Here is a 24,837-nt window from a genome sequence, read left to right as displayed (position 1 = left end):
AGATGGAACTGAAAACCAAAACCAATTTTGTAAACGGCACAGCGTACATGTGTGGGAAAGGTTTTCAGCCGAACTCCATCAAACTCCTTAATGTAGTGTAGCACGTAGAAGCCGCTCTATTCCCTGAGAAGATTTATTTGAAGATTAGATCGACACAAGTATACAGTTATTGTGTAGTTTTATTGGAGGGTGGGGGGGTGGGGTGGGGTTATACCTGCTGCAGCTGGGGTGCATGCCGTAGTTGTACTTGTAAGTCCATTGAAATGTAGAGAAATGCCAGTTTGGATACCATTCACGGAGGCACTTGCACAGGCAGTGAAGCATGTATTTAGCGTTTTTCTGGTGTTTCCTCTCCATACTCCCCTCGTTTGATGTGGTCATCATTGGATCCATTACATGGAGCGTGCGAGCAGCTATGTCAACCTCATAGACGCACCACCCATTGTTGTCATCGAGTATTGTCATTAACTGGAAAATTTACAAGGAAAGTGTTAAAAGATATTATGGGGTGCTCATCTTGCAGATCGATGCATGGTGTTTGTGATATAACATTTGTAGGCTTTGAGTATGTCAAATTAAGGTGGTGCTTACTTTCTGGCATTCTTTCCATTTTGTAGGGGAGCTTGTTTGGATCGAACATCCAGAAGAATCTGTTTGGGTTAGGGTTGTCGCGGTTTGTCAAGAACTCATCCCGGAAGAAGCAGAAGAAATTACAAATGAGTCTATTTCTATGAATTGTAGTTCAGCATGTGGGAAGTATTTCTTATGAGGCATACCGCAAAATATGGGCCAAATAGAGCCCTCCAGCAAGGAATTCCATTTGGGTATAGCTTGTTGTCCTTTGTGGTCAGAGCGTAAACAGCAACCGACATGCCGTTGCTTTTCATCATTTTCCCTGGAGCATAACTCCTGCAGACAGCATGACCAGTCATCTCAAGGTTGTAAGGGGCCCTCAAAGAAATCCATTTCCTGATTGGCAAATGCAAAGTGAGTCATATTATACTACAAACATTTCTACGTGCTCAGAAATATCAGATAGAAGGTGAATCAATAAGGATGATGATAACATCAGAACAGTTATAACTTGTAGTGGTTTTGTTTTTCGTATCGTCTATAGGACAAGCAAGTTTTCAAGCAAGCACATGTGGAAGCAAGATTTTCAATTTTGATGCTGAATTTTTTTGGAAAATAGTTTGATGAAATGTAACGGTGGTATGAAAAGAATCAGTGCAGCACCTCTCACGGTCTGTTTTGATGCATTCTGTCATCTCTTTGTAACATTTATCTACATTTGAAGAAGATGGACGGTCTATTGTTATAGGATGAAATATTGGAAGCAGAATGTCCTGCTCTATCTTTGGCTTCGATGCTTTCCAGACATTTTGACGGTTTTGCCAATTGCTAGGGCCAGCTGCAATATGTGACAACCATATATCGTTATCGGATTCTTGATAGCTTTTTGGGGGAATATGTATGAAACCAGTACATGTTAAGAGTTGAAGTTGCAGAAAGCAATTAGAAGTTTTGGGCGAAGCAAAATTACCATTGCTGAGGAGGCATGGAGGCATTTGATGTCCAGTTGTGACAGCAGGACAAACTTTTTCCTGTGCCGCAGCGCCCACAGAAGGATCTGTGCTTGTTGGAACAGCGAGAACATAAGGTTTTTGTTTTAGTGAACGCAGGGAACTGAATTTGTCCAGAGCTTGGTAATATGTCACATATGAAATCGGAATCACGGCACAAAGGTGTCTTGCATCAATTTCTATCATACAAAGTGAAATTTCAATACAATATTGAAGTTGTGGGAAATGTTCTTTTCACGGGCAGAATGTTGATTTGCATCACAATGGAAAGTAAGTATCTGTCACATGACTTTTTGCAGGTAAATGATACGGAAAAGGTTTTCTGCATGGAAATACGGAAAATTCAAGGTGTCATCTAGTTGTTTGAACGTGTGAGGAAGACAATGAAATGTACCTTCCGCTGGGTTTCTGATTTGAAAAGAAGGGCCTACAACAGCAGTGGCAACCTCTTCTGGTGGCAGATGGGTGATAATTAGGGTGTTGGAGACGCTCAATCCAGCAGCTCGCTCCCAGGATGTGCTCGGTGGTGGAAAGGTGCCAAGCCTGGGCCTGGATGCCACGAAGCTCCAGCTCGACGCAAAACTCGAACTCGTCGGACCCGGCGTGAGCCAGCTTGCTCCAGGGCCTGAGGGAGAGGGAGAAGCGTGGCGAGTTGATGAAGTGGTCGCCGTCCAGCCGGCGCTTGGTTGTGTGGGAGCTAAATAGGATTAAGAAGTCCTCGGGATGGTGGGCATGGACGGTGAAGTCGCCGTCGGCGAGGTCGAAGGTGTCAAGCAGCACGTCGGAGACCTCAATGGCGGACACGCGTGGCCTGTTGCCGGTGATGCATGCAACCATGGCGCGGCTCAAGACCGCCTCGGCCTCTTCCATCTCGACAGAGTGCGCCATGATCACACGGACTGGCTCCTGCACGCGCGCTGCTGACGTGGCGACCTGCTGGGCTGCAGGCGGCAAGGGGGGCGGTGGCGGGGGGGTGGCTTGGACTGGAGCATGCTCCCAAACGGTCGGTCCGGCGCGGCCAGTTGTGGGGCGAGGCTGCGTGACGAAGGCGTCGCAGGAGCGCGAGTCATGGCCGGAGACAAGGCAACGTCGGCACCTGATGTCGTTGGTGCAGTCCCGCACACGATGGCGGTGGTCGAGGCAGCGAAAGCAGAGTCCCGCGACCTCCTCCGGGGAGGGGCTGCGCCGGCGCAGCGGGGCGGGCTAGGCTCTTCGACCTGGCATGGACGGCGCTGCCGATGCCTGCGTCGCGGTTGCTGATATCCATCGGCGTCGACCTGGACTCCGCCGGATACGCCGTGTACCTCTGAGCAAGGACCAAGGTGGGTCGAGGCGTGCGCCCGAGCAGGGCCTGTGGCCCGCGGGGTGGGGGCGCCAGCGGCACGGAGGGGGATGGCGAAGCGCGGGCGACGTTGCTGTACGAGCGCAGCGAGGACTCACTCTTCGAGTCCGACCAGCGGCTGCCAGAGGACATGCGGTCGCCGGAGAGGGTCGCTTGGGGCTCGACAGGGTCAGCGCTTGCGGACGCCATGGCCGGGGGTGGTTGGCTGGGAGGAGGAGGGCTATGGAAGAGGGTTGCCATCAGGGATTCAACGGCGGCGGGGCTGGCGGGTGGCTGGGTCAGGCGAGAGGGAGCGGAGCGAGAGGGAGCGGAGCGGAGCCTCCCATCACTGATCCATCGGTAGAGATTGTTATTGGAGGTTGCGAGGAGGAACACTGGGAAAGAAGTGCTCATCTTGTATCGCCGTGAAAGATCGGGCCGTCGACACCGATTTAGCGTCTCGCTAGTCTGTGCCTCATCACATCCTTTATTAAAAAATGTATGTAATTATCATTTGCAATTTTTTAAAGTAATAGGGTATTTATAGCATATTACTTTAAAAAAAGAAGTTTCTAAAAACTATATATACTAATAGAGAAAATAGTGAACATTTTTCCAGCTCAAAAACTAAAATAAAATACATATAATATTTTTATAAACCTTGTGTTTCTAAAAATATTTTAAATCCAAAAAACATATCAAAATAAATTTAAAACATTTCCCAACCCCTTTTATATTGAAGGAGTCATATTACCTTCTCTCCTTTATCTTTCATTTTTGAGTTGGATTTGTTTCAAATAATAAAATACAAATGAAATCCGAAATGAATAGTTGGGAAATTCCTTTTATTACCTCTCATTTCAACATTCAAAAAACTCCAAAATTTTAAATCCTAGTCAAATTAACTAAGAGCAAGCATCGCACGCAAGTTATAACTAAACTTATTTAAATAATTAACATTCCAAAATTCAAAATTTTAGGATGTTACAAATTGGTAATTGCTCGACTTGCGAGCCATTAGATTCGTCAAAGTTCACATGTACTGTCTCTTCAACTTTTTGGGTGAAATTGTTGTAGATACGGTATGTGTGAGAGTTTGATCCGTAACTGAGTAGAAAACTTCATGGGATTTAGGAGCATATTTTGAACAACGATACTTATCAAGAATGTAACATTTTGAGCAAAAAACTCGAAACTATCCAACAAGTGGCTTGTTACCGGTGAGTAGCTCGTATGTTGTTTTACCAAGAACCTTGTGAAGATAAAGTTGAATTGTAGCATGACAAGTCGTCTCAACCGCTTCCGCTCAAAAGTGTTTTGGCGTCTTGTATTCATCTAGCATCGTTCTTGCCATCTCGATAAGGGTATGATTTTTCCTATCAACAACTCCATTTTGTTGAGGTGTGTACGTAGTCGAGAACTCATGTGAGATACCTTCTTCGTCAACAAAAGTATCCACATTGGCATTCTTGAACTTCGTTCTGTTATCGCTCCGAACCTTCTTGATATTCACCTTGAATTGATTTTGGGCCTTCCTAGTGAAGTTCTTGAAGATCTTTTGTACCTGTGATTTTTCATCGAGGAAAAACACTCACGTAAATCTAGAAAAATCATCAACTATGACCTAGCCGAAAGGGTTACCACCAAGACTCATGTAAGCATTGGGACCAAAGAGATCCATATGAAGTAGCTCAAGTGGTCTCCTTGTGGTCATGATGTTCTTTACGGGATGACTTCCTGCAAGTTGTTTTCCTGCTTGGCAAGCACTACAAAGTTTATCCTTGTCAAAGATAACACCTTTAACACCAAGAATTTGATCTCCTTTAACAAGTTTATCAAGATTTCACATGCCAAAGTGTCCTAGCCGTATATGCCATAACCAACGTTTAGAAGATTTTTCAATAAGACATGTACGAGGTTGGGATCTCTTAGTGAATTCAACAATGTATAGATCACCTCTACGAATGGCGGTAAAGGCCATATTATAATTATCTTGACGAAACACTTGGCAACCTACTTCGATAAATAGAATATTTTAACCAAAGTCGGCTAGTCTATATATCGAAAGAAGATTGTATCCAAGAGATTCAACAAGCATAACATTTTGAATGGAGCTATCATTGGATATGGCCACCTTACCAAGGCCAAGTACCTTACCCTTGGAGTTGTCTCCAAAAGTCACATACTTGCGTGGACCATCATTCTTAGCAAGCTCACAAAGTATGTCTCTATCTTCGGTCATGTGATCGGTGCATCCACTATCAAGAATCCATTGCTTTCCTCTGTCCATGTAATCTCGAAGATTTGCCATGATACTAAGATTTCTCATAGTCTTCTCATATTCAATGTCAAACTCTTCATCCTCATCATAATAGCCATGTTCAACGTTGTCATCATCAACATGTATATGATCATCACATAGGGTAATGGATTCATTAGTTCCATGATTATGACAATGTTCAAGATTATGAATTCTAATGGCTTCTATTATGATATTGCTAATGGTTCTAACATCACCTTTGGCACGCATAAGGTTAGACAATCATCAAATTTAGGATCACTCGGCTTCATCTTATGAAAAGCAATAGTTTTATGAAGGATCTCATCAAGGTTCTTTATTGAGTATCTGGGATAGCGCATTTCCATGTCCATCCGCAAAGTATATGCACACTCAAAGTTTTGCATACAAACAAGCATGATTTTAGGTAATCCTCGAATGATAAAATTGATGGTTCTAAGATTACGAAGCATGTCAATTTCTTCTTCATGATTGGGGTGCAAGGGATCAATAGGAGGCACATAAGGGCTATGAATATACTTGCTCAAGTTAAATTCATAAAGATATCAAGCATTCCATTCGTCCAAGAATTATAGTACTCTCCATCAAGAATAGGCACTCTACACCTAAGACTCCCCAACGTAGACACATCCATCTTCCTCCAATGGTGATTAAACCAAGGCAATAGAGACAAAAGCTCTGATACCATATCTAGGATCGAGAAGATAGGTCTAGAGGGGGTGAATAGACACTTAACAAACCAAAGGTGCAGTTTTTAGTTTTCTTGAAGTTTAGGCAGATTTTGACAGTAGTTAAGATACGATCAACACTCTCTACACATGCGTATCTTAATGCAACATGCAAATGTGCGGAAATTAAAGGGGTAGAGATGGGAAGATTAAACACAATGAAGACACATTGATTTTTGGCATTGTTCCGATAGGTGGTGCTATCGTACGTCCATGTTGATGGAGACTTCAACCCATGGAGGATAATGGTTGCGCGAGTCCGCAAAGGGCTCCACCCACGAAGGGTCAATGAAGAATCAATCTCGTCTATTCCACCATGGCTTACGTCAATGAAGGACTAGTCTCACTCAAGGTAGATCTTCCGAAGTAGGCGGTCTCCTTGCCCTTACAAACTCCTTGGTTCAACTCCACATGATCCTGGAGGCTCCTAAGTGACACCTAACCAAATATGGAGACAACACTCTCCAAAAGGTAATAGAGGGTGTTGTTGATGATGAACTCCTTGCTCTTGTGCTTCAAATGATAGTCTCCTCAACACTCAATCACTCTCTCAAAGATTTGGCTTGGATAGGAGAAGGGTTAGAATGGAAAGCAACTCTGGGGAGGCTAGAAATCAAGGTTCAAATGGTTGGATTCAATGCCTTGATCTCAACACATGAGTAGGTGGTTTTCTCTCAGAAAATGAATGGTGGAAGTGTAGTTTCGTTCTGATGGCTCCCTCTTCGAGTGAGTGGGGGTGGAGGGGTATAAATAGCCTTCACCAAGAGTCCAAGCGTTATAACCTTTTGACTTAACTCGGTGACACTGAAACGAAAATCTCAATGAGACCGACCTGTGTAAAAGATTCGAACGTTGGGTGTCTCGGTGAGACCAAATGGAACAACTCGATGAAACCGATGTGTGATGACCTAAGCGAGACCTCATTTCGGTATTTCCGATCAAACCAACTCGGTAATTCCGAAAAGGTGTGAATGGGTTACTGAAACTTGGTCACCTCATTTCGGTGGGACCGAACGTCATCTTGGTGGAACCATTTTGTTAGGGTTTGGCTGTGGCTCTGTCTAGGATCAACTCGGTGGGTCCAGGTGTATAAGATTCGGTGGGACCGAGTTGGACTTTTAGGGTTTGGACAAATAGGATTTGGAGAAAATGGTTGAGGGTTTTGAAGCAATATCTTCAAGCACTTGAGCAACTAAGTCATGATCAAAACCTCATCTCCTTTTAATAGTATTGGCTTTCCTATGGACTTAATGTGATCTTGGATCACTTAACCAAAAATGTAGTGGATTAAAGCTTTTGCCAATCCATGTCCTTAGCATTTTTAGGGGTCCACAATCACCTATCCTTGCCATGCCAATGTTTAACTTTTCTGAAATACACTAGATGAAAATGTTAGTCCAACAATGTCTGTTGACATGAATTACCAAAACCATCAAGGGAGCAACTATGGAGTATCGAGACCTGTTTACGAAGGTGTGTACATGCTTAGAGGCTACAACGAAGGATATTTTTACCCAATGGATGGCAGTATGATCTTTGAATTGGCCTTCCTACGGCTACGTTATACAGTGTCCACATGATTACTTGTATTCTGCCTTTTTCAATTTTTTGGAACTTGATATTGATTATGGTTGTGTGCATCTCAATTATGCAGAGGCTAGGTGTAATGCTTAAACCTTTTAAGTAATAAAACATCCTTTATCACAAAATGTATGCAATGATCGTGTGCAATTTACATCATCGGTTGAAGCAAAAATGCTCGAGCTGATGTATAATACACTATTGGGTGATGTAAAACTACTTTTGTGTGACCAAGACACGTCACCTGTTGAAGATGCTCTAAGAACTATGAAGTTCTTCTTTTTTAGGCAAACCATAAAGATAACCAATGGGGATGCCATGGAGCCCCGCGAAGTCCTTCCAAAATGGGCTGGTTATGTAGTCCCCGCATAGTCCTTCTGGTTATGAAAATCCAACAGTCGTGATAAATGCATGGAAGTTTACGCACGCATTATGCGCTTACAATCATCTCTCGGGTAGAGCAGTATCAATTAACCTCACCAGATCCTCAGGTCCACGAATTTCACGCATAAAATAAGTAATGCGATCAACAACATTACAATCAGATTTCGAACAGGTCACCGACAAACAGCCTTTCTGATTTAAATACCTCACTTTGTACAAAATTCTTTGCCCCCTGCGAATGCATTCATACGCCTCGGACAATGTCATCCATAGCCTTCTGAAGCCATCGTCTTTTAATATTTTTGTAACATCTGACATAGCACTCCGATTTCCTTCAGAGATAACACAAAGATTCTCAATACTAAAAGCCTCTGCAGAAATCATTTTAGATGCAACTTCCCGAATTTGCATAAGGTTATACACATAATGGTGAGTGGCTTCTGGTGAATTGACTTTAGCATCCTCGGGCTCTTGGACATGGTAAAGCTCAATTACATTGGCCAAAACAAACCGTGTGATAAAAATGAAGAAATCATAGAAGTTCATGCCTGAAAAAAGAAAACAACAGCATGTTAGCAGAGAAGGTAAACACGCCATTTGATTGTTCAGGTGATTAATCCACACATTAGAATCTTACCTGTATTTGCTGCCAAGTTGCGTTGACAAAGCGCCTCAAAATTATCACATATATCGCGGATGTCTTCAATATACTCTTTTGCAACTTTGTGGTCTTCATGAAGCAAGTTCCACTGTGAATTTGTACTCTTTAACAAGAATTATGTTAGTCTGTGAAATAAACTTGACATATACACGTCTACTCACCACCCAATGAAGGTTGTAGGCATTGAACCAATTATGGTTGATAGATATAGTATCCTCCTGCAGTAAATGGGGGAGGAGCAAAAGAAATAAGCAGCTTGCAGTGCACAAATGTTGATTAGAAAGCAATAAAATGTAAAACAGAGGAGGTGCAAGAATAATACGAGTCACTGCATTGATATATTAAAGGTCACCCAGAGCAAGCTACACCAATGTTACTGATACGTGCTCCTAACATGATGTCAATAAATTAGTTAATAAGAGCATATGGTCGTTCATGATGTCAACGGTCACTAGTTTCACCATTTTTAATGTCACATGGGACAGATTCATATGATTGAAGCTCTATTAGTACAAGTTAAGAATATCAAAAGTTATAACAAGGAATAACTGCACCAGTTCCAGCTATGCAGGGCGTATCTGGTAGAAACTGTTAGAGTTATATTAAGTGATGTCTTTTGGCCTTTTACATTCTAGTTTTTTGGCATCCTCTTGAAGCCTTTTGGCATTCTCATGTATGTGTACATATGTTGGCATTGGCCTCCTAATAATATAAGTTGCATATTTCCAACATGGTATTAGGGGGGTGTTTGGTTTCAGAGACTTTTTTGTGTTGGGACTAGAAAAAGTCCCTAGCAAACCAAACAGGGTGGGACTTTTTTGAGACTTTTTACTAAAAGTCCTTAGAAGCACCTCCTTGAGGGTCTTTTCCAAAAAGTCCCAGGGACTAGAAAAAGTCCTAGGACTAGAGAACCAAACACCACCTAGAGCTTTAGGCGCACGCGCAACTCGTGCTTCATCCGATCCCATCTCGCGTCAGCCGGTACTCTTGGCCGTCGCTGTCTTCTTCCCTGCCGGCATCCACTGCTTCTTCCCCGTGGCTGTCCGCTGCTGCTGTTTTGCCACGCCAGCCTGCCCGATCCAGCCCCAGCACCACCACTTCTCCTCACGCTACCACATCTAGCCACCTCTCTTCACCACTCCACAACCAGATCGAAGGGTGAGAAGAAGGGATCGAGGGTCAAGGGAAGATCGGGAGTACCAGGGAGATCGCGGGTATCACCTCGCCCAGGGCGCCGGCCCTTCCTTCCTGCCAGGCCACCCCCGAGAAGGCCCTCCGCCGTCGCCGGTGATCAGGCCGCCGCCCGCTGCCTATCCGGCGCTGCTCCTCCGGCCGCCGCCGGCTCCGCTCCATCTCTCGCCCGTCGGACACGCCCGATTTTCGCGTGCTGGTTCTTCAGTGCCGCCGGCGACCCCTGCAGGCTCGCATCTGCCTCTTCCGCCCGTCCATCCGTGAACACCAGTCAACCGCCGCCTCGATTCGTGTCGAGGCCGCTTCGTGTGTTATCCTGTGCGTGGCATCTCGGGACACGTTTTGGCCTCTGCTGCTGTTGACACTGGCCCTGTTTCGGGCATGGTCTGTTGGATTGGAGGTTGAGTAAAAAAAATAAAAAATTGTTGGTCTCCAGTGTTTTGGTCTGTTTTGCCAAAGACATCAGAAGCAAATTGTTGGACTGTTTTGGTCTGTTGGATCTGCTGCTAGTTCTGGCCGCTCTCATCTTGGCCAGTTGAGTCTTGGGTGACCTTTGCTATTCTCAAGACAGAAAAGGAGCACCATGTCTCTGGCATCATGTGGCTATGTTGCCATCCTGCGCTGCCCGGTGATATTTGATGGGGCTAACTATGCTGAAGTTGTTGCCTTTATGCGCATTCACATGCGTGACATTCATCTCCGGGGTGTTCTTTCCAGTGAGGTCCCATGTCCTCCGCGCCCAGTGCCTCCTGTGGCTCCTACCCCACCACCGGCGCCACCAGCCCTTGACGCAGATGCTTCTGATGCTGATAGGGCTGCAGCCAGGGTTGCTGATGATGATGCAAATGCCGCTTATGACCAGGAGGTCTTGGATTATTCAAATGCTCTTTCTGTGACGATCTGGCTGCTTACACTCAATGGTGTGATGATGATGCTCATGCTGCGACTGTTCTCACTTCAGTGTTTTGCCTCAGTTTGCTTCTGAGTTTATAGGCCTTGGTACTGTCTTTGAGATGTGGACTCATCTTCGTCAGCGCTATCAGCCCTCTGGTGATGCTCTCTACTTGTCTGTGGTCCGTCAGGAGCATGCTCTTCAGCAGGGAGACTCCACTATTGATGAGTTCTACACTCAGAGTTCTGCTATCTGGCGCCAGCTTGACTCCCTTCGCACTATTGTTTGTGGCACTTGCCCATGTTGCCAGACTATGAGGTCAGACTTGGAGTTTCAGCGCGTCTATGAGTTCTTCTCACGGCTCCGTGGGGAGTTTGAGCCTCGACGTGCTCAGTTGTTTGCTCGTGGTCGTGTTCCTATTTCTGAGGTGCTTTCTGAGCTTCGTGCTGAGAAGCCTCACCTCCGTGGTTGTTAGAGTACGTAATGGGCCTAATGGGTCCGTTAGTCTTAGGGTTAATTAGAGATAAGGATTGCTTGCTTAGGGGTCAAGTAAGCCTTGCTTGGAAGTCAAGTAAACCTCTTTATATAAAGAGAGGAGATGTATCAATCTAATCAAGCAAGAATTAAGAAGGAAATCCCTCCCTCTTGCCCGACCGTGGGCAGAAAGGCCCCCAGCCGGCCCTCTCGCACCCTCCTAGCAGCGCCATATCAGTGGTGTTGGTTTGCTTCAGGTTCCCTCTGTGCTCACTGCTCGAGCTGCTACTCCAGTGTCTTCTCGCTCCAGTGCTCCCCCGCTACTGCCCACTCCTCCGGGTAGTGAGGCCCACTCTCGTGAAGGCCGCTCTCGTCCTCGTACTCATTGTGACTACTGCAACAGGGATGGTCAACCCGAGTCTGACTGCTTCAAGAAGAAGCGTGATATGCGTAATAGGGAGCGCAATTCTTCTTCTGGGACTCGTGCTTCTTCCTCGACGCCCTCTACTGTCTCCTTGACTGAGCAAGATATTGTGAAGCTCAAGCGTCTACTTGCTGCTTCAGGTTCTTCGACGGGTACCGCAGGCTCTGGTACTTCTAGTGCTGAGCGACCACTGTCTACACAGTCAGGTACATTCCCATGGGTTCTGGATTCTGGAGCTTCATTTCATATGTCCTCCGATTCTTCTATCTTGTCCTCTTGTAGATCTCTCGATTTTCCTATTAATGTTCTTACAGCTGATGGTAGTCCTCTTCCTGTTGCGAGTCGAGGCACTCTTGCCACTTCTTCCTTTTATGTTCCAGATGTTTCTCATGTGCCTCGCCTTACTATGAACCTATTTTCTGCAGGCCAGCTTACTGATTCTGGTTGTCGCGTCATTCTTGACGTTGATTCTTGCACTATCCAGGATCGCCACACGAAGGCTCTGGTTGGGGCTGGCCCGCGCCGCCATGATTCTCAGGGGCTTTGGGAGTTGGACTGGCTTAATGTTCCTTCCGCTACCACCACACTCGACAATCCATCTGCCTTCGTCGCTTCAGCTACCAGCTCCTTCCAGCAGTGGCATCATCGACTTGGTCACCTTTGTGGTTCTCGACTATCGTCTTTAGTTCATCGTGGTCTTCTAGGGCCTATCTCAGGAGATGTCTCCTTATAGTGTTAGGGTTGTAGGCTTGGGAAACAAGTTCAGTTACCTTATCCTACTAGCGAGTCAGTGTCTCAGCGCCCTTTTGATTTAGTACATTCAGATGTGTGGGGTCCGGCTCCCTTCTCTTCCAAAGGGGGCCATCGCTACTATATTATTTTTATAGATGATTTCTCTCGCTACACTTGGCTTTACTTCATGTCTTCTCGTAGCGAGGTTCTCTCTATTTATAAGCGTTTTGCCGCCATGGTCCACACAGTTCTCTACACCTATTCGCATGTTTCGTGCTAATTCTGCTGGCGAGTATATCTCCAAACTGTTACGTGGTTTTCTTGCTGAGCAGGGTACTCTTACTCAGTTCTCTTGTCCCGGTGCTCACGCTCAGAATGGCGTGGTTGAGCGCAAGCATCGTCACCTTCTTGAGACAGCTCGTGCAATGATGATTGCCGCCTCTCTTCCGCCTCATTTCTGGGTTGAGGCTGTCTCCACTGCCACATATCTCATAAACATTCAACCCTCATCTACTCTACAGGGAGGTATTCCTCTAGAGCGTCTTTCTGATCATTCTCCTGATTATTCTGCTCTTCGGATGTTTGGTTGTGTTTGTTATGTTCTCCTTGCCCCCCGAGAACGCACCAAACTAAGCGCACAGTCTGTCGAGTGTGTTTTTCTGGGCTACAGTGATGAACATAAGGGAGGGTTATCGGTGTTGGGATCCTGTCGATCGACGGATGCGTATTTCTAGGGATGTGACCCTTGATGAGTCTCGTCCATTCTACCCACGACCATCCTCTTCGACCTTTTTAGTAGAGGATATCTCTTTTCTCACGTTTCCTGATACACCTCCCTCTGTGCCTCATATTCCTACTCCTCCTTCTCGTCCCACTATTGCAGATCCGACACCATCTTCTCCCATCGTTTCTTCTCCTTCCTTATTGCATGACACTCCACCTTCATCACCGATGTCTTCTCCATCTCCATCACCTCCAGTGGTTCCTTCTCATCCCACTTTTCCTTTTCATTATACCCGTCATCGATGTGATATGGATGAATCTACTAACGTGCCATCTACTTCTGGTGCACCGTCTTCCTCGTCCCGGCCGACTTATGGTCTTCGGGCTCGACCTTGCCCTCCTCCTGACCTTGCCCTCGTTCCAGCTATGCAGGGCGTATCTGGTAGAAACCACGTCTAAAGTAGCAGAATCGAAAATTCCCAAGTGGATCAAAATGTGATGATATTTTTTTTCAATAAAGGGTCAATTTTATTTGCTCAAAATGGAGCATCAAAAGGACACAGAACATATTGAGCACACACCCGGCCTCTGCATAGGTAGGATGCTCATAGCCAACACGAACGCACGCACATAAAAAAAACACCCCGATAAATAGCAAAGTCATATAAGACGAAAGCTATGCATGGCGAGGAAAAAAGAAAACCTAAAGCAATCCGATCCGCGATCGGCAAACTACAGAAATTGCCATATCCGCACCAACCATCTCATGACACCACATGGACGACGAGATTCTTCAACAGTAACGCCTTCAAGGGAGCGACGCTGAAGCGCCGTCGTCACCAGATCCAACCACCAAAGGTCAGATCTAGGTTTTCACCCTGAAGAACCAATCCAAGCTTATCCGAGCAATGCCTTCAACAAGGTAACGACATAAAACATCGTCATTGCCAGGTATATCCATCACGGAGACCTAGGCGTTCGCCCCGGAACTCGATACCGGGTGCTTGCGTAGCACCTCCATTGACGTCACTTATGTGTTGTCGCCACCACTTTTCCGCGGTTCCAGCGGCTGCGCCGCTGCCGCACAACCATCCCTCTGCGCCAAGTCGTCATCTATAGTTTGCATCTCCTTACTGAGGTCAGCCACCGGGTTTGGAGAGATGAGATGAATACCTTTCGATGGGCATCACAATCCGCAACGAGTCCGCCGCCGCAGGTCATAGTAGTCACCAAGGACCAACTCTAACAGCGGAAGACATCATCGCTAACTACCACCTCACCGGAGAGAGCCCTACCCAGGCCCGTCGGTCCAGAGGCCGATGTGGTCGAAGCCGGAGCACGAATGGCAGAACAACATTGCCCACGCGAAGCGCAGCTGCTGCTAGCCGCAAGATCGACACCACGGACCTCCATCGCCGCAGCCTAGCCGCCTTTGGGCCAGCAGTCTCGGGAGCATCAGATCTCGGCGGAGGATGTCAGACAAAATTGCTCCCTGATCATGTTGCCTCGCGCTGCGTCGCCCGAGAACATTGCCGCTTCAGATCAGTCGCTGCCTCGTGCACGCCAACCACCGGCCATCCCACCATGAATTAAGGCCGCCCCACCGCCGCCGACCCATGCCAGCCGCCCGCCGAAGCACGCCTTGCACCAGCTCCACAGTCTCCCATAGAATCCAGCCAAGGAACCCAGCCGCCATGGCCCTACAGGCCCCATGCCCGGAGAAAGTAGGCGAGCCAGGAGAACGCCCCGCCACCACCGTCCTCAGACCGGCCTGGCTTCACCGGCAGGGCCTCAAGCGGCGGCAAGACAGGAGGGGCGCGGGAGGACGGCTGTGGCAACGCGATGGATGGCCTTCCGTGTCGCCAGGAGACGACGCGGGGGCAATCCACTATTCTCGGACAAATGTGATGATATATACCATAATACCAAGACAGATTGCTTACACTGGATGACTGAAAGGTGTGAGAGTAAATGTAGAATTAAGCATAACTACCCAATAACCCAAGGATGTGTCAACTGCTTTTAGTGTCCAAATCTTAGCAACCCGATCTGATCCAATTATCAGGATTTCTACTTCTCGCACTCATATTCTTAAGGTTGTTCTCATTTGCCATACAGAAGTAATCCAATAAGGATATATATCAACTTGTATAACATAGCAAGTTAGCAAGTTAGTAACACTGAACCTTACATATTAAATAACAAATGCATAAACACTCGGTGAAGATGGAAACATTTACCAGATTATAGACTTGGTGATACCACCCACTGGGCACAAAAATTATTTCATTCTGCTCTTGAATACACTCTATCCATTCAGCCTACAAAAGAAGCTTAATAACATGAGTACACGCCGTGGTTACTACCAAGACGCACAGGGGGTCGGAGGGGGGTACCTTATTGAATTCAGGAAACTGCTTTTCAGAAACATCTTCATTTATGTCATAAACCGATGATCGTAGGTTCCTACAAATTACTGATTGAGTAACAATGCAAAGTATTACGACTAGAACAAATAGACAGCCTCACAGCCCAGAGTTGACAAAATGTCATCAAATGCCAAGGTAACCTCAATTGGCATACAGAAATCAATTACCAAGAACTGTACTGAAAAATTACGCCAACACAAATACCCAAAATCAATTCATTCTTAAAACAAGTTAGACAACAGATGCCATGAAATCCTTGAAACAGAAATAAGGTCATACGCTTTAGAACTTAACATCCATCTGGAGACCCAGCTGAGGCTGTTAAACTCCGACCGGAAGTTGTGACTATTAATTGAATGTACAAGGTCTAAACAAACCCATGTTATTTGCAAAATAAATTACCCTTGTTTTAATTTAAGTTTCTTTTGGCGAAAAACAAATATATGATAAACCATAAGAGTAGGCATAAGTTGCATGAAAAACAAACAAGCATATAATACACCATTACCTTTGTATAGAGGGCCAACAAATTCGTAATTCATAATATTGCTGATCAGAGACAACTCAACCAAGTAAAGAGTGGGTTGCCATCTTTGCACTATGTAGCATCACAGAACACAGAAAAAAAATTGGAGTCACTAGTATTTCTAACTTCCGAGTAAATCAGCTAATGAGGAACAGGGTCCAGGAGTATGCAGTGAATCAGTTTTCCTCTTATTGGCAGCTCGAAATCTCATGGAGGTTATGTGTTCTGTTCATGTCTGATGCTAATTCCATGTCGGATTAGCCCCATAGAATATAATGCATAAGGAGTGCCCAGGTTAAAATTACCTATCAAATATAAGATGACTCTGCGATGGTGCCAGAAAGAGCCATAGTTTTCTCCCACACACATTTGCTGACCAGCTGTATGACCTAAAAACATCAGCATGAAGAGGGGTCCAAGTTCCTAAACATCAAATCACAGTTATAATTATGAGTGATGATACATTCACCTGTAACATAGGATAGCTTACAGAAGCACAGAATCCCAATTTCGTAAAGCACGGAATAGAACAGGATTTAAAAAAATAGAAGTTACCTTTTGCTCCAATGTAAACAAATCGATAGTCAGCACAGTTTACTTCATTTTTGTGGTTGGCAATGTCAGAATCTCTATGCATGGGATGACTGTCAAGATACATGTTGAGCCAATCATCGACGAAGAACGGTGGTGTGGTGTATGCGACATAATCAGGGTACTCCTGGAAGATCAAGACAAGATGCAATATAACCACATAGAGCAGAAGATGAAATGTCAGCTTCAAGAAAGAAAAGGGTAGGATGAATTCAAATGTTTGAGATAGCAGAGAGCTGGATCTCAATCTTATGAGCAGACATATGCACATACCACCCAAAAAAAGGCATTGCAATAATGCAATCTAATCTAAACAACTACCAAATCAGTAGACAATTGGTATTGAAAACAGTGTTGCAGTTCAGCACATAAAATGTGGCAGCAAAATGGCGATTTTAAATCCGAACAAGTGTTAATGAGTTATGCTGGAGATGACTGCTAATCACTGGCAACTCAAACAAATAGCAACACAAATTCTAGTTTGTCACACCGCTAATATTTTTGCACAGCTATTGCAGCATCAATCCCACCATGGCTTTGATGTTATTGATTTTGGATAGTCATAGCAACAATACACTATTATCATAAGATGTTTGAACAAGAAGTGAAGAAATTCATATAATAACTTAGCGTTACTGACTTTATAGGTATCAGTCATTAACGAGGGTACCATAAATTCAATAGCAAATAAGCGTAGAGAGCAGAGTATACTCTGGAATCAGGACATACTTTAACAAAATGCCAATCCTTCAGGTAAAGCGAGGAAGCTTCACAATGACCGCTGCTTGAAACAGTATTCGAATTCCTAACCCAATGGTCCACGATTTCCTGCATGGACATCTCTAGGCGCTTGTGGTCCGTGTACTCCCTGGCGGAACAGTCGGCAACCTGCGAAATCAACAACGATGATAAATCTAAAATGATTCATCTGGCTAGTGAAACGAGGACTCGCACAGGAGGGGAAGGTCAGCTGGTGGGTGCCTGAACGCGAGGAGAGGAGAAGTTTTGCGCTAAAAAGGGGAGGTTGGGGCGGCGGCGGTCGTCGGGGCCGGCAAACGTCCAGTCCTCGCAGGATGGCCAGGAGGAGGTGAGGCCCGTGAGGACGACGGGGAGGTTCGGCTTCATGAAGCGGTCGACGAACTCGGAGTAGGTCAGCGACTGCCCGTCGAGCCTCTCTACCTTCCCCACCACCTTCACCCGCCTGCCGGCGCCACCGCCGTCCATCTGGTCCATCGAGGAAGCACGGACCATACGATGTGAGTTCGGTCTCTGGGGCCCTTCCTCCTCCTAGCTCGGAGGAGGGCCCTGCCGGTTATGGTACGACCTGCTTCGCTTGCCACCGCCCGGCCACTTCAAGGACACCACCCCGTTTTGCCTGATCTGACCGTGGACTGCCACAAGCGCATCAAACCGCCATCATGTAAGACGAGCTAAATGTCCGCACATTGCAACACGGAACAACATTAATCGTGCTCGACATATACGTTTACTCGCTATATTCTATAATTAAATAAGACTAGCAAATATGTCCATGCATTACAATAGAAGGAATATATCACACGCACCTACCTTATAAAAATGGCAGGAGTCGAAATTCACCTTGCACTTTTTACGTAGCAACAGTGTAGTGGTTGAGTATACGTTATCGGAACATATAATTGTTAGTAAAAGTTATCTCACAAGCATTTATTTGGTGGAGGGAGTGTTACCGCCACGCTGAGGATGGTAGAAGGGCGGACCTCACCATGGACAGGCAGGGATGCAGAGGAGCACGATCTTTCCCAACATGATTAATATATGCAGAGATACTTTGCGTGGATGGTGTATGCAGTTTGGTGTTTAATTATCTGAAACATGAAATTCATTCGTTTTTTCTTTAAATAAGAAACTCATATGTGTTTTGTATGTATCATGAACGCATGGTTCAAAGAGACCATAAGATCGATTTGATAAGAAATGTCTCTTCAAGAACTTCACCTTCACATTGAGCAGGTTGTATATAAAGTCGATAAGCACTTCATTATCGAATCCAAGAAGCTAAATGACCATTTGGCAATTCATGGCTTCATCACGTCCATCTGCACATTTGACATGTTCACCTAAAGACAACGAAAAAAAACAAATGAGAGTTTACCTTGAATCAGCGTCAAATACCCTCTGGACGCTCATCACCTAGGATCCAATGAAAGCATAGAACATGAACCAAAATAACCTGGTGCTCGAGCTTGGAGGTGAACTTCCACGTCTTGAGTATCTTGGAATGCTTGTTTGATAATTGGGTACCCTGATCAGCCACCACGTCCCCTGCAAAAACCAGGGCAAATCAACCTACTTCCTACAGAATCGAAGAATTGGAAGAACTAATCAATACTCTGAATCAAATGGAGCATGCGATAAGCTATCTCTAGAAATCAAAGATCAATTTATATATTGAACCTTTTGTGAAACAATATACCATATTCTCTGAATGTGAAGCACTGTCGAAGAAGATAGTCTAAAATAATCTAAAGTAGTACTGGAAGGAGTAGAAAAACGGACAACCATTATTTTTCACTGGTTTTGGAGGAAACGCCCGAGGGTTGCAATGGGAAAAAATAAATATAAACTAATAAGAGTATAGAACTGCCAAGTAGAAGCAACATATTACATATATGTATTGACAAACAGTCCCTTGAATGCAGCCTCTGTGGGCATCCCAGTAGCAACATACTGATGCTCAGAGTGTGCATACTTGCATCATTGAATAGTGCAGCTATCTTCAGTCATCTGAAGGTTACCATCCATGTTCAAAGTTTGCCTGTCATTATACCTTCCCATCATTTGAATCATACGTGGTTCCATGAACCTTGAAGTTCATTACTGTATGAGCTACCTCCCAACTGCCACAAGCATCACCGCTGACTTCTAGTTGGTGGTCAAAGTTCATGTCTTATTAGAGCAAATCACCGTTGTCCAAGTTAATGTATCGAACACCCTGTAACTTTATCACAAGTGCATTCTTCTGAGTCACCTTCCTTGTGTCGTCCCAGTTATGGGCGCCTCACATAACTCATTGAGCTTCTTTTCAATCAATGTGTCATCCTCCTACTGCAATACCTCCTGGATATGCGAATTGATCTTGCATGTATCAGACTTTCAGTCGTCATGCTTGTTCCCATCTCGACAGACGACATAGACGTCGCCGTTGACAAGGTGGTGCCAGCAAAGACCATGCACTTCATGTCCTCAAGACGAACCTTATGGCTGATCTTGTTAATTGAAGAGGTCTAGCCAGGTGAGGGATCCCAGCTCAACACAGAGGGTAGATGGTCAAACTCCACCACTCTGCAACTGTAAATCAAAACTGCAAAACACGAAGTCATCGTCGAGCTGCTAGACGCTGGCACAAACCCAGACTATTGTTGCCGGCAAGAATGAACGAGCGATAGTTGTGCTAACCTCGAACGTGACCTCTGACTTGATGGGCCGGTGGCGGAGTCCTGGGCAGCTAGGGGCTGGTGACCATCCTTGTCAACAGGAAAATCGAACGATGATGCAAAGGGAAGCCAATATCTTCAAATCAATACACGTACACTATTGTCTTGATTTCGTGACAGTCGTTGGCGCAGGAGGACGGCAGATGAACCCAGAAAGACACTCTGATGACCCACAAGTATATGGGATCTATCGTAGTCCTTTCGATAAGTAAGAGTGTCGAACCCAACAAGGAGCAGAAGGAAATGATAAGCGGTTTTCAGCAAGGTATTCTCTGCAAGTACTGAAACAAGTGGTAACAGATAGTTTTGTGATAGGATAAATTGTAACGAGTAACAAATAACAAAAGTAAATAAAGTGCAGCAAGGTGGCCCAATCCTTTTTTGTAGCAAAGGACAAGCCTGGACAAACTCTTATAATAGGAAAAACGCTCCCGAGGACACATGGGAATATCGTCAAGCTAGTTTTTATCACGCTCATATGATTCGCGTTCGGTACTTTGATAATTTGATATGTGGGTGGACCGGTGCTTGGGTACTGCCCTTACTTGGACAAGCATCCCACTTATGATTAACCTCTATTGCAAGCATCCGCAACTACAACAAAAGTATTAAGGTAAACCTAACCATAGCATGAAACATATGGATCCAAATCAGCCCCTTACGAAGCAACGCATAAACTAGGGTTTAAGCTTCTGTCACTCTAGCAACCCATCATCTACTTATTACTTCCCAATGCCTTCCTCTAGGCCCAAATAATGGTGAGGTGTTATGTAGTCGACGTTCACATAACACCACTAGAGGTTAGACAACATACATCTTATCAAAATATCGAACGAATACCAAATTCACATGACTACTAATAGCAAGACTCCTCCATTGTCCTCAGGAACAAACATAATTACTCACAAAGCATATTCATGTTCATAATCAGAGGAGTAATAATATGCATAAAGGATCTGAACATATGATCTTCCACCAAATAAACCAACTAGCATCAACTACAAGGAGTAATCAACACTACTAGCAACCTACTAGCACCAATTCCGGACTTGGAGACAAGAATTGGATACAAGGGATGAACTAGGGTTTGGAGATGAGATGGTGCTAGTGAAGATGTTGATGGAGATTGCCCTCTCCCGATGAGAGGAGCGTTGGTGATGACGATGGTGATGATTTCCCCCTCCCGGAGGGAAGTGTCCCCGGCAGAACAGCTCTGCCGGAGCCCTAGATTGGTTCCGCCAAGGTTCCGCCTCGTGGCAGCGGAGTCTCGTCCCGAAAGGTTCTCTCCTATTTTTTTCTCATCGAAAGACTTCATATGGGAGAAGATGGGTGTCGGAGAGCCACCAGGGGGCCCACGAGGTAGGGGGCGCGCCCAGGGGGGCACCCCCCACCCTCGTGAGCAGGGTGTGGGCCCCTTGGCCTTCATCTTTGGCGACAATTTTTTTTTTTATTTTAAGGTATTCCGTGGAGTTTCAGGACTTTTGGAGTTGCGCAGAATAGTCCTTCAATATTTGCTCCTTTTCCAGCCCAGAATTCCAGCTGCCGGCATTCTCCCTTTTCATGTAAACCTTGTAAAATAAGAGAGAATAGCCATAAGTATTGTGACATAACGTGAAATAACAGCCCATAATGCAATAGATATTGACATAAAAGCATGATGCAAAAATGGACGTATCAACTCCCCCAAGCTTAGACCTCGCTTGTCCTCAAGCGAAAAGCCGATAACAATAAATATGTCCTCATTTTTGGAGGTAGAGGCGTCGATAAAAATAAAATACGGACATGCAGGCATCATGATTATTTCATAACAGCAACATATATAAATTTTGTCATATGATTACTCATGTTCAAGTGATGATCTTTTCACAAAGCCAAAATATGAATCAGAAACCTTATTGGGCACCAACAATTATAATCTCAGTCATTGAAGCAATTGCAATTTATCATAACATCGGAAAGAGTCTATGTCAGAGCTTAAAAGCAAGTCCACATACTCAACTATCACTTAGTCCTTCATAACTGCTAACACTCACGCAATACTTGTGGTTACGGAGTTTTAATCGGACACAGAGAAAGATAGGGGCTTATAGTTTTGCCCCATAACTTTTTACCTCAAGGGTAATGTCAACAATAATAATTCACGCTCCCCCACATCCAATTAGATATATATATATATATATCATATTCTTTCCAACATGTTGAGCTTGCCAAAGGATAAAATGAAAAAGGGAAGGTGAAGATCACCGTGACTCTTGCATAAGGTAGAGGATAATAATAAAAGATAGGCCCTTCGCAGAGGGAAGCAGAGGTTGTCATGCGCGTTTAGGGTTGATGCACAAAATCTTAATGCAAAAGAACGTCACTTTATATTGCCCCTTGCATGTGGACCTTTATCATGCAGTCCGTCGCTTTTATTGTGTCCACAACAAGTTCGTACAAAGTTTATTTTCTCCGCACTAATAAGTCATGCATATTTAGAGAGCAATTTTTATTGCTTGCATCGATGACAACTTACTTGAAGGATCTTACTCAATCCATAGGTAGATATGGTGGACTCTCATGGCAAAACTGGTTTAAGGGTATTTGGAAGCACAAGTAGTATTTCTACTTAGTGTTGAGAATTTGGCTAGCATGAGGGGGAAAGGCAAGCTCAACACGGTACAGGAACCATGACAACATACTTTATCTCAGATGTAAGAAAACATAACTCATTATGTTGTCTTCCTTGTCCAACCTCAACTCTTTAGCATGTCATATTTTAACGAGTGCTCCCAATCATAAAAGATGTCAATGATAATATATCTATATGTGAAACCTCTCTTTCCTTATTACTTCCTATTAATTGCAACGATGACCAAAGCTATATTTGCCAACTCCCAACAACTTTTAATCATCATACTTTTTCTATGTGAAGTCATTACTTTCACTAAGATCAATATGAACTCTTTGATTCTTTTTATTCTTTTTCTTCTAATCACCCAAGATCATGGCAAAATACTCAAGCCCTTGACTCAACACTAATCTTTATTATATAGCTCACGCGGACTCGATTACAAAGAAGGATCATAAAGCAAAACTCAAAACTAGATCATGCCATGACTTTATTCTACTAAATCAAGATACTACTAATAGGATCGAACTAAGAAAAACGGTAAAGATAGGAGTTGTGATGGTGATACGATACCGGGGCACCTCCCCCAAGCTTGGCAGTTGCCAAGGGGAGTGCCCATACCCATGTGATTATGTCCTTGGAGGTGATGGAGGTGGTGATGATGATGCAAGCTTGTCGTCCACGTTCCATGGCATAGGCTCACCATCATAGAAGGATGATCGAGTCTCCGAAATCCTCAAATCTGCAACCAAACTCATCCTTTTGAATCTATATTCATACTCACAGTTTTGGTTTTGCAGATCATAGATTTGGGCTTGGAGGTGCTCGATCTTCTCATGTAGCTTATAGATGGCTTCCTCTGTCTTCTTGGCATCCGGCTCATAGTTGTTGGTGAACTCCGCGAGCATCTTGTGGGTAGCGTTGATTCCACGCTCCACCATCCCCTGGCACTTGAAAACTTGTTGCTCCATTGCTTCGAGCCTTAATAGCTCGAAACAAGAACAGGGGAGATTTGCGTGATACGAGAGTCAAAACCTTCGGGAGTATATATAATGAATTTTTACCGACCAAAAAACGCATCGTGCAAGGAAACGGAGTCCGGAGGGCACACGAGGGGCTCACGAGGTAGGGGGGCACGCCCAGGGGGGTAGGGCGCGCCCTCCACCCTCGTGGAGGCCTCGTGTCCTCCTCGGACTGCTTCTTATTTTTCTATTTTTCTAAATATTCCAAAACGGATAAATATTGCCTTAAAAATTGTTTTGGAGTCAGTTTACTTACTGTACCACATACCTATTCCTTTTCGGAGTCTGGAACGTTCTGGAAAGTGTCCCTTATGTATTCCTCTGGGGTTACGGTTTCAATAATATTAGTTTCAACATTTATGGGATTACCTGAAATATAGTGTTTGCTCCTTTGACCGTTTACCACCTTCGGATTTGTGCCTGCGAAGTTGTTGATTTTTATGGCACCGGAACGATAGACCTCCTCGATAACGTAAGGACCTTCCCATTTGGAGAGAAGTTTTCCTGCAAAAAAATCTTAAATGAGAGTTGTATAGCAATACATAATCACCTACATTAAATTCACGCTTTTGTATCCTTTTGTCATGCCACATTTTAACTTTTTCTTTAAACAACTTGGCATTTTCATAAGCTTGGGTTCTCCATTCATCAAGTGAGCTAATATCAAATAACCTATTCTCACCGGCAAGTTTGAAGTCATAGTTGAGCTCTTTAATAGCCCAATAAGCCTTATGTTCTAGTTCGAGAGGTAAGTGACATGCTTTCCCATAAACCATTTTATACGGAGACATACCCATAGGATTTTTGTACGCAGTTCTATAGGCCCATAATGCATCATTCAGTTTCTTGGACCAATTCTTTCTAGACCTATTGACAGTCTTTTGCAAAATTAATTTGAGCTCTCTATTGCTATATTCTACCTGACCACTAGACTGCGGGTGATATGGAGATGCAATTCTATGATTAACGTCGTATTTAGCAAGCATCTTACGGAAAGCACCATGAATAAAGTGTGAACCGCCATCAGTCATTAAGTATCTAGGGACTCCAAACCTCGGAAAAATAACTTCCTTAAGCATTTTAATAGAAGTGTTATGATCAGCACTACTAGTTGGAATAGCTTCTACCCACTTAGTAACGTAATCAACAACAACTAAAATATGAGTGTATCCATTAGAGGCAGTTAAAG

The 24,837-nt window shown here is 44.6% G+C and overlaps 2 protein-coding genes across 6 annotated transcripts; both read right to left on the bottom strand.

Annotated features, from left to right (window-relative positions):
* Positions 1-31: 31 nt before the first annotated feature.
* Positions 32-3,258, bottom strand: LOC119275978. Of its 5 annotated transcripts, none has more exons than XR_005136137.1 (6): positions 1,544-3,258; positions 1,237-1,411; positions 777-969; positions 592-650; positions 215-468; positions 32-123 (listed from the first exon to the last, which is right to left on the bottom strand). XR_005136137.1 is itself a non-coding variant. In XM_037556913.1 (6 exons), the coding sequence occupies exons 2-6, from the start codon at positions 1,566-1,568 to the stop codon at positions 117-119; spliced, it is 654 nt and encodes a 217-aa protein (XP_037412810.1). In that variant the 5' UTR covers positions 1,569-1,762; positions 1,978-3,258; the 3' UTR covers positions 32-116. The 5 variants fall into 5 exon arrangements, 4 of the variants coding, with proteins under 4 accessions (XP_037412810.1, XP_037412809.1, XP_037412807.1 ...); XM_037556913.1 differs by lacking the exon at positions 592-650 and having other exon boundaries at positions 1,544-1,762; positions 1,978-3,258; XM_037556912.1 differs by lacking the exon at positions 592-650 and having other exon boundaries at positions 1,544-1,630; positions 1,978-3,258.
* Positions 3,259-7,896: 4,638 nt separating this feature from the next.
* LOC119275977 (2-oxoglutarate and iron-dependent oxygenase JMJD4-like) lies at positions 7,897-17,923 on the bottom strand. The gene is made up of 9 exons (XM_037556909.1): positions 17,521-17,923; positions 17,269-17,427; positions 16,504-16,666; positions 16,254-16,371; positions 15,390-15,459; positions 15,234-15,314; positions 8,719-8,775; positions 8,534-8,645; positions 7,897-8,444 (listed from the first exon to the last, which is right to left on the bottom strand). Exons 1-9 carry the CDS (start codon positions 17,788-17,790, stop codon positions 7,957-7,959), a joined length of 1,518 nt encoding a protein of 505 aa, XP_037412806.1. The 5' UTR covers positions 17,791-17,923; the 3' UTR covers positions 7,897-7,956.
* Positions 17,924-24,837: the final 6,914 nt, after the last annotated feature.

Source organism: Triticum dicoccoides, chromosome 3B (genome assembly GCF_002162155.2).
Source record: "Triticum dicoccoides isolate Atlit2015 ecotype Zavitan chromosome 3B, WEW_v2.0, whole genome shotgun sequence".
NCBI classification, from domain to species: domain Eukaryota; kingdom Viridiplantae; phylum Streptophyta; class Magnoliopsida; order Poales; family Poaceae; genus Triticum; species Triticum dicoccoides.
Note: the sequence above shows the minus strand (reverse complement) of the source record. Positions and strands in the feature narration are given on the sequence as shown.

What these genes read in the sequence shown, in the direction of transcription:
- LOC119275978 (XM_037556910.1), bottom strand. Translation starts at nt 1,769, where the DNA reads ATGATAGAAATTGATGCAAGACACCTTTGTGCCGTGATTCCGATTTCA. An exon ending in ATCAAAACAGACCGTGAGAG is followed by an intron (nt 970 to 1,236) that starts GTGCTGCACTGA and finishes TTTGCCAATCAG; the next exon opens with GAAATGGATTTCTTTGAGGG. An exon ending in TATTTGGCCCATATTTTGCG is followed by an intron (nt 469 to 776) that starts GTATGCCTCATA and finishes TAAATTTTCCAG; the next exon opens with TTAATGACAATACTCGATGA.
- LOC119275977 (XM_037556909.1), bottom strand. Translation starts at nt 17,790, where the DNA reads ATGGTCCGTGCTTCCTCGATGGACCAGATGGACGGCGGTGGCGCCGGC. An exon ending in AGTCATCTTATATTTGATAG is followed by an intron (nt 15,460 to 16,253) that starts GTAATTTTAACC and finishes AGTAATTTGTAG; the next exon opens with GAACCTACGATCATCGGTTT. An exon ending in CAACTTGGCAGCAAATACAG is followed by an intron (nt 8,445 to 8,533) that starts GTAAGATTCTAA and finishes TTCTTTTTTCAG; the next exon opens with GCATGAACTTCTATGATTTC.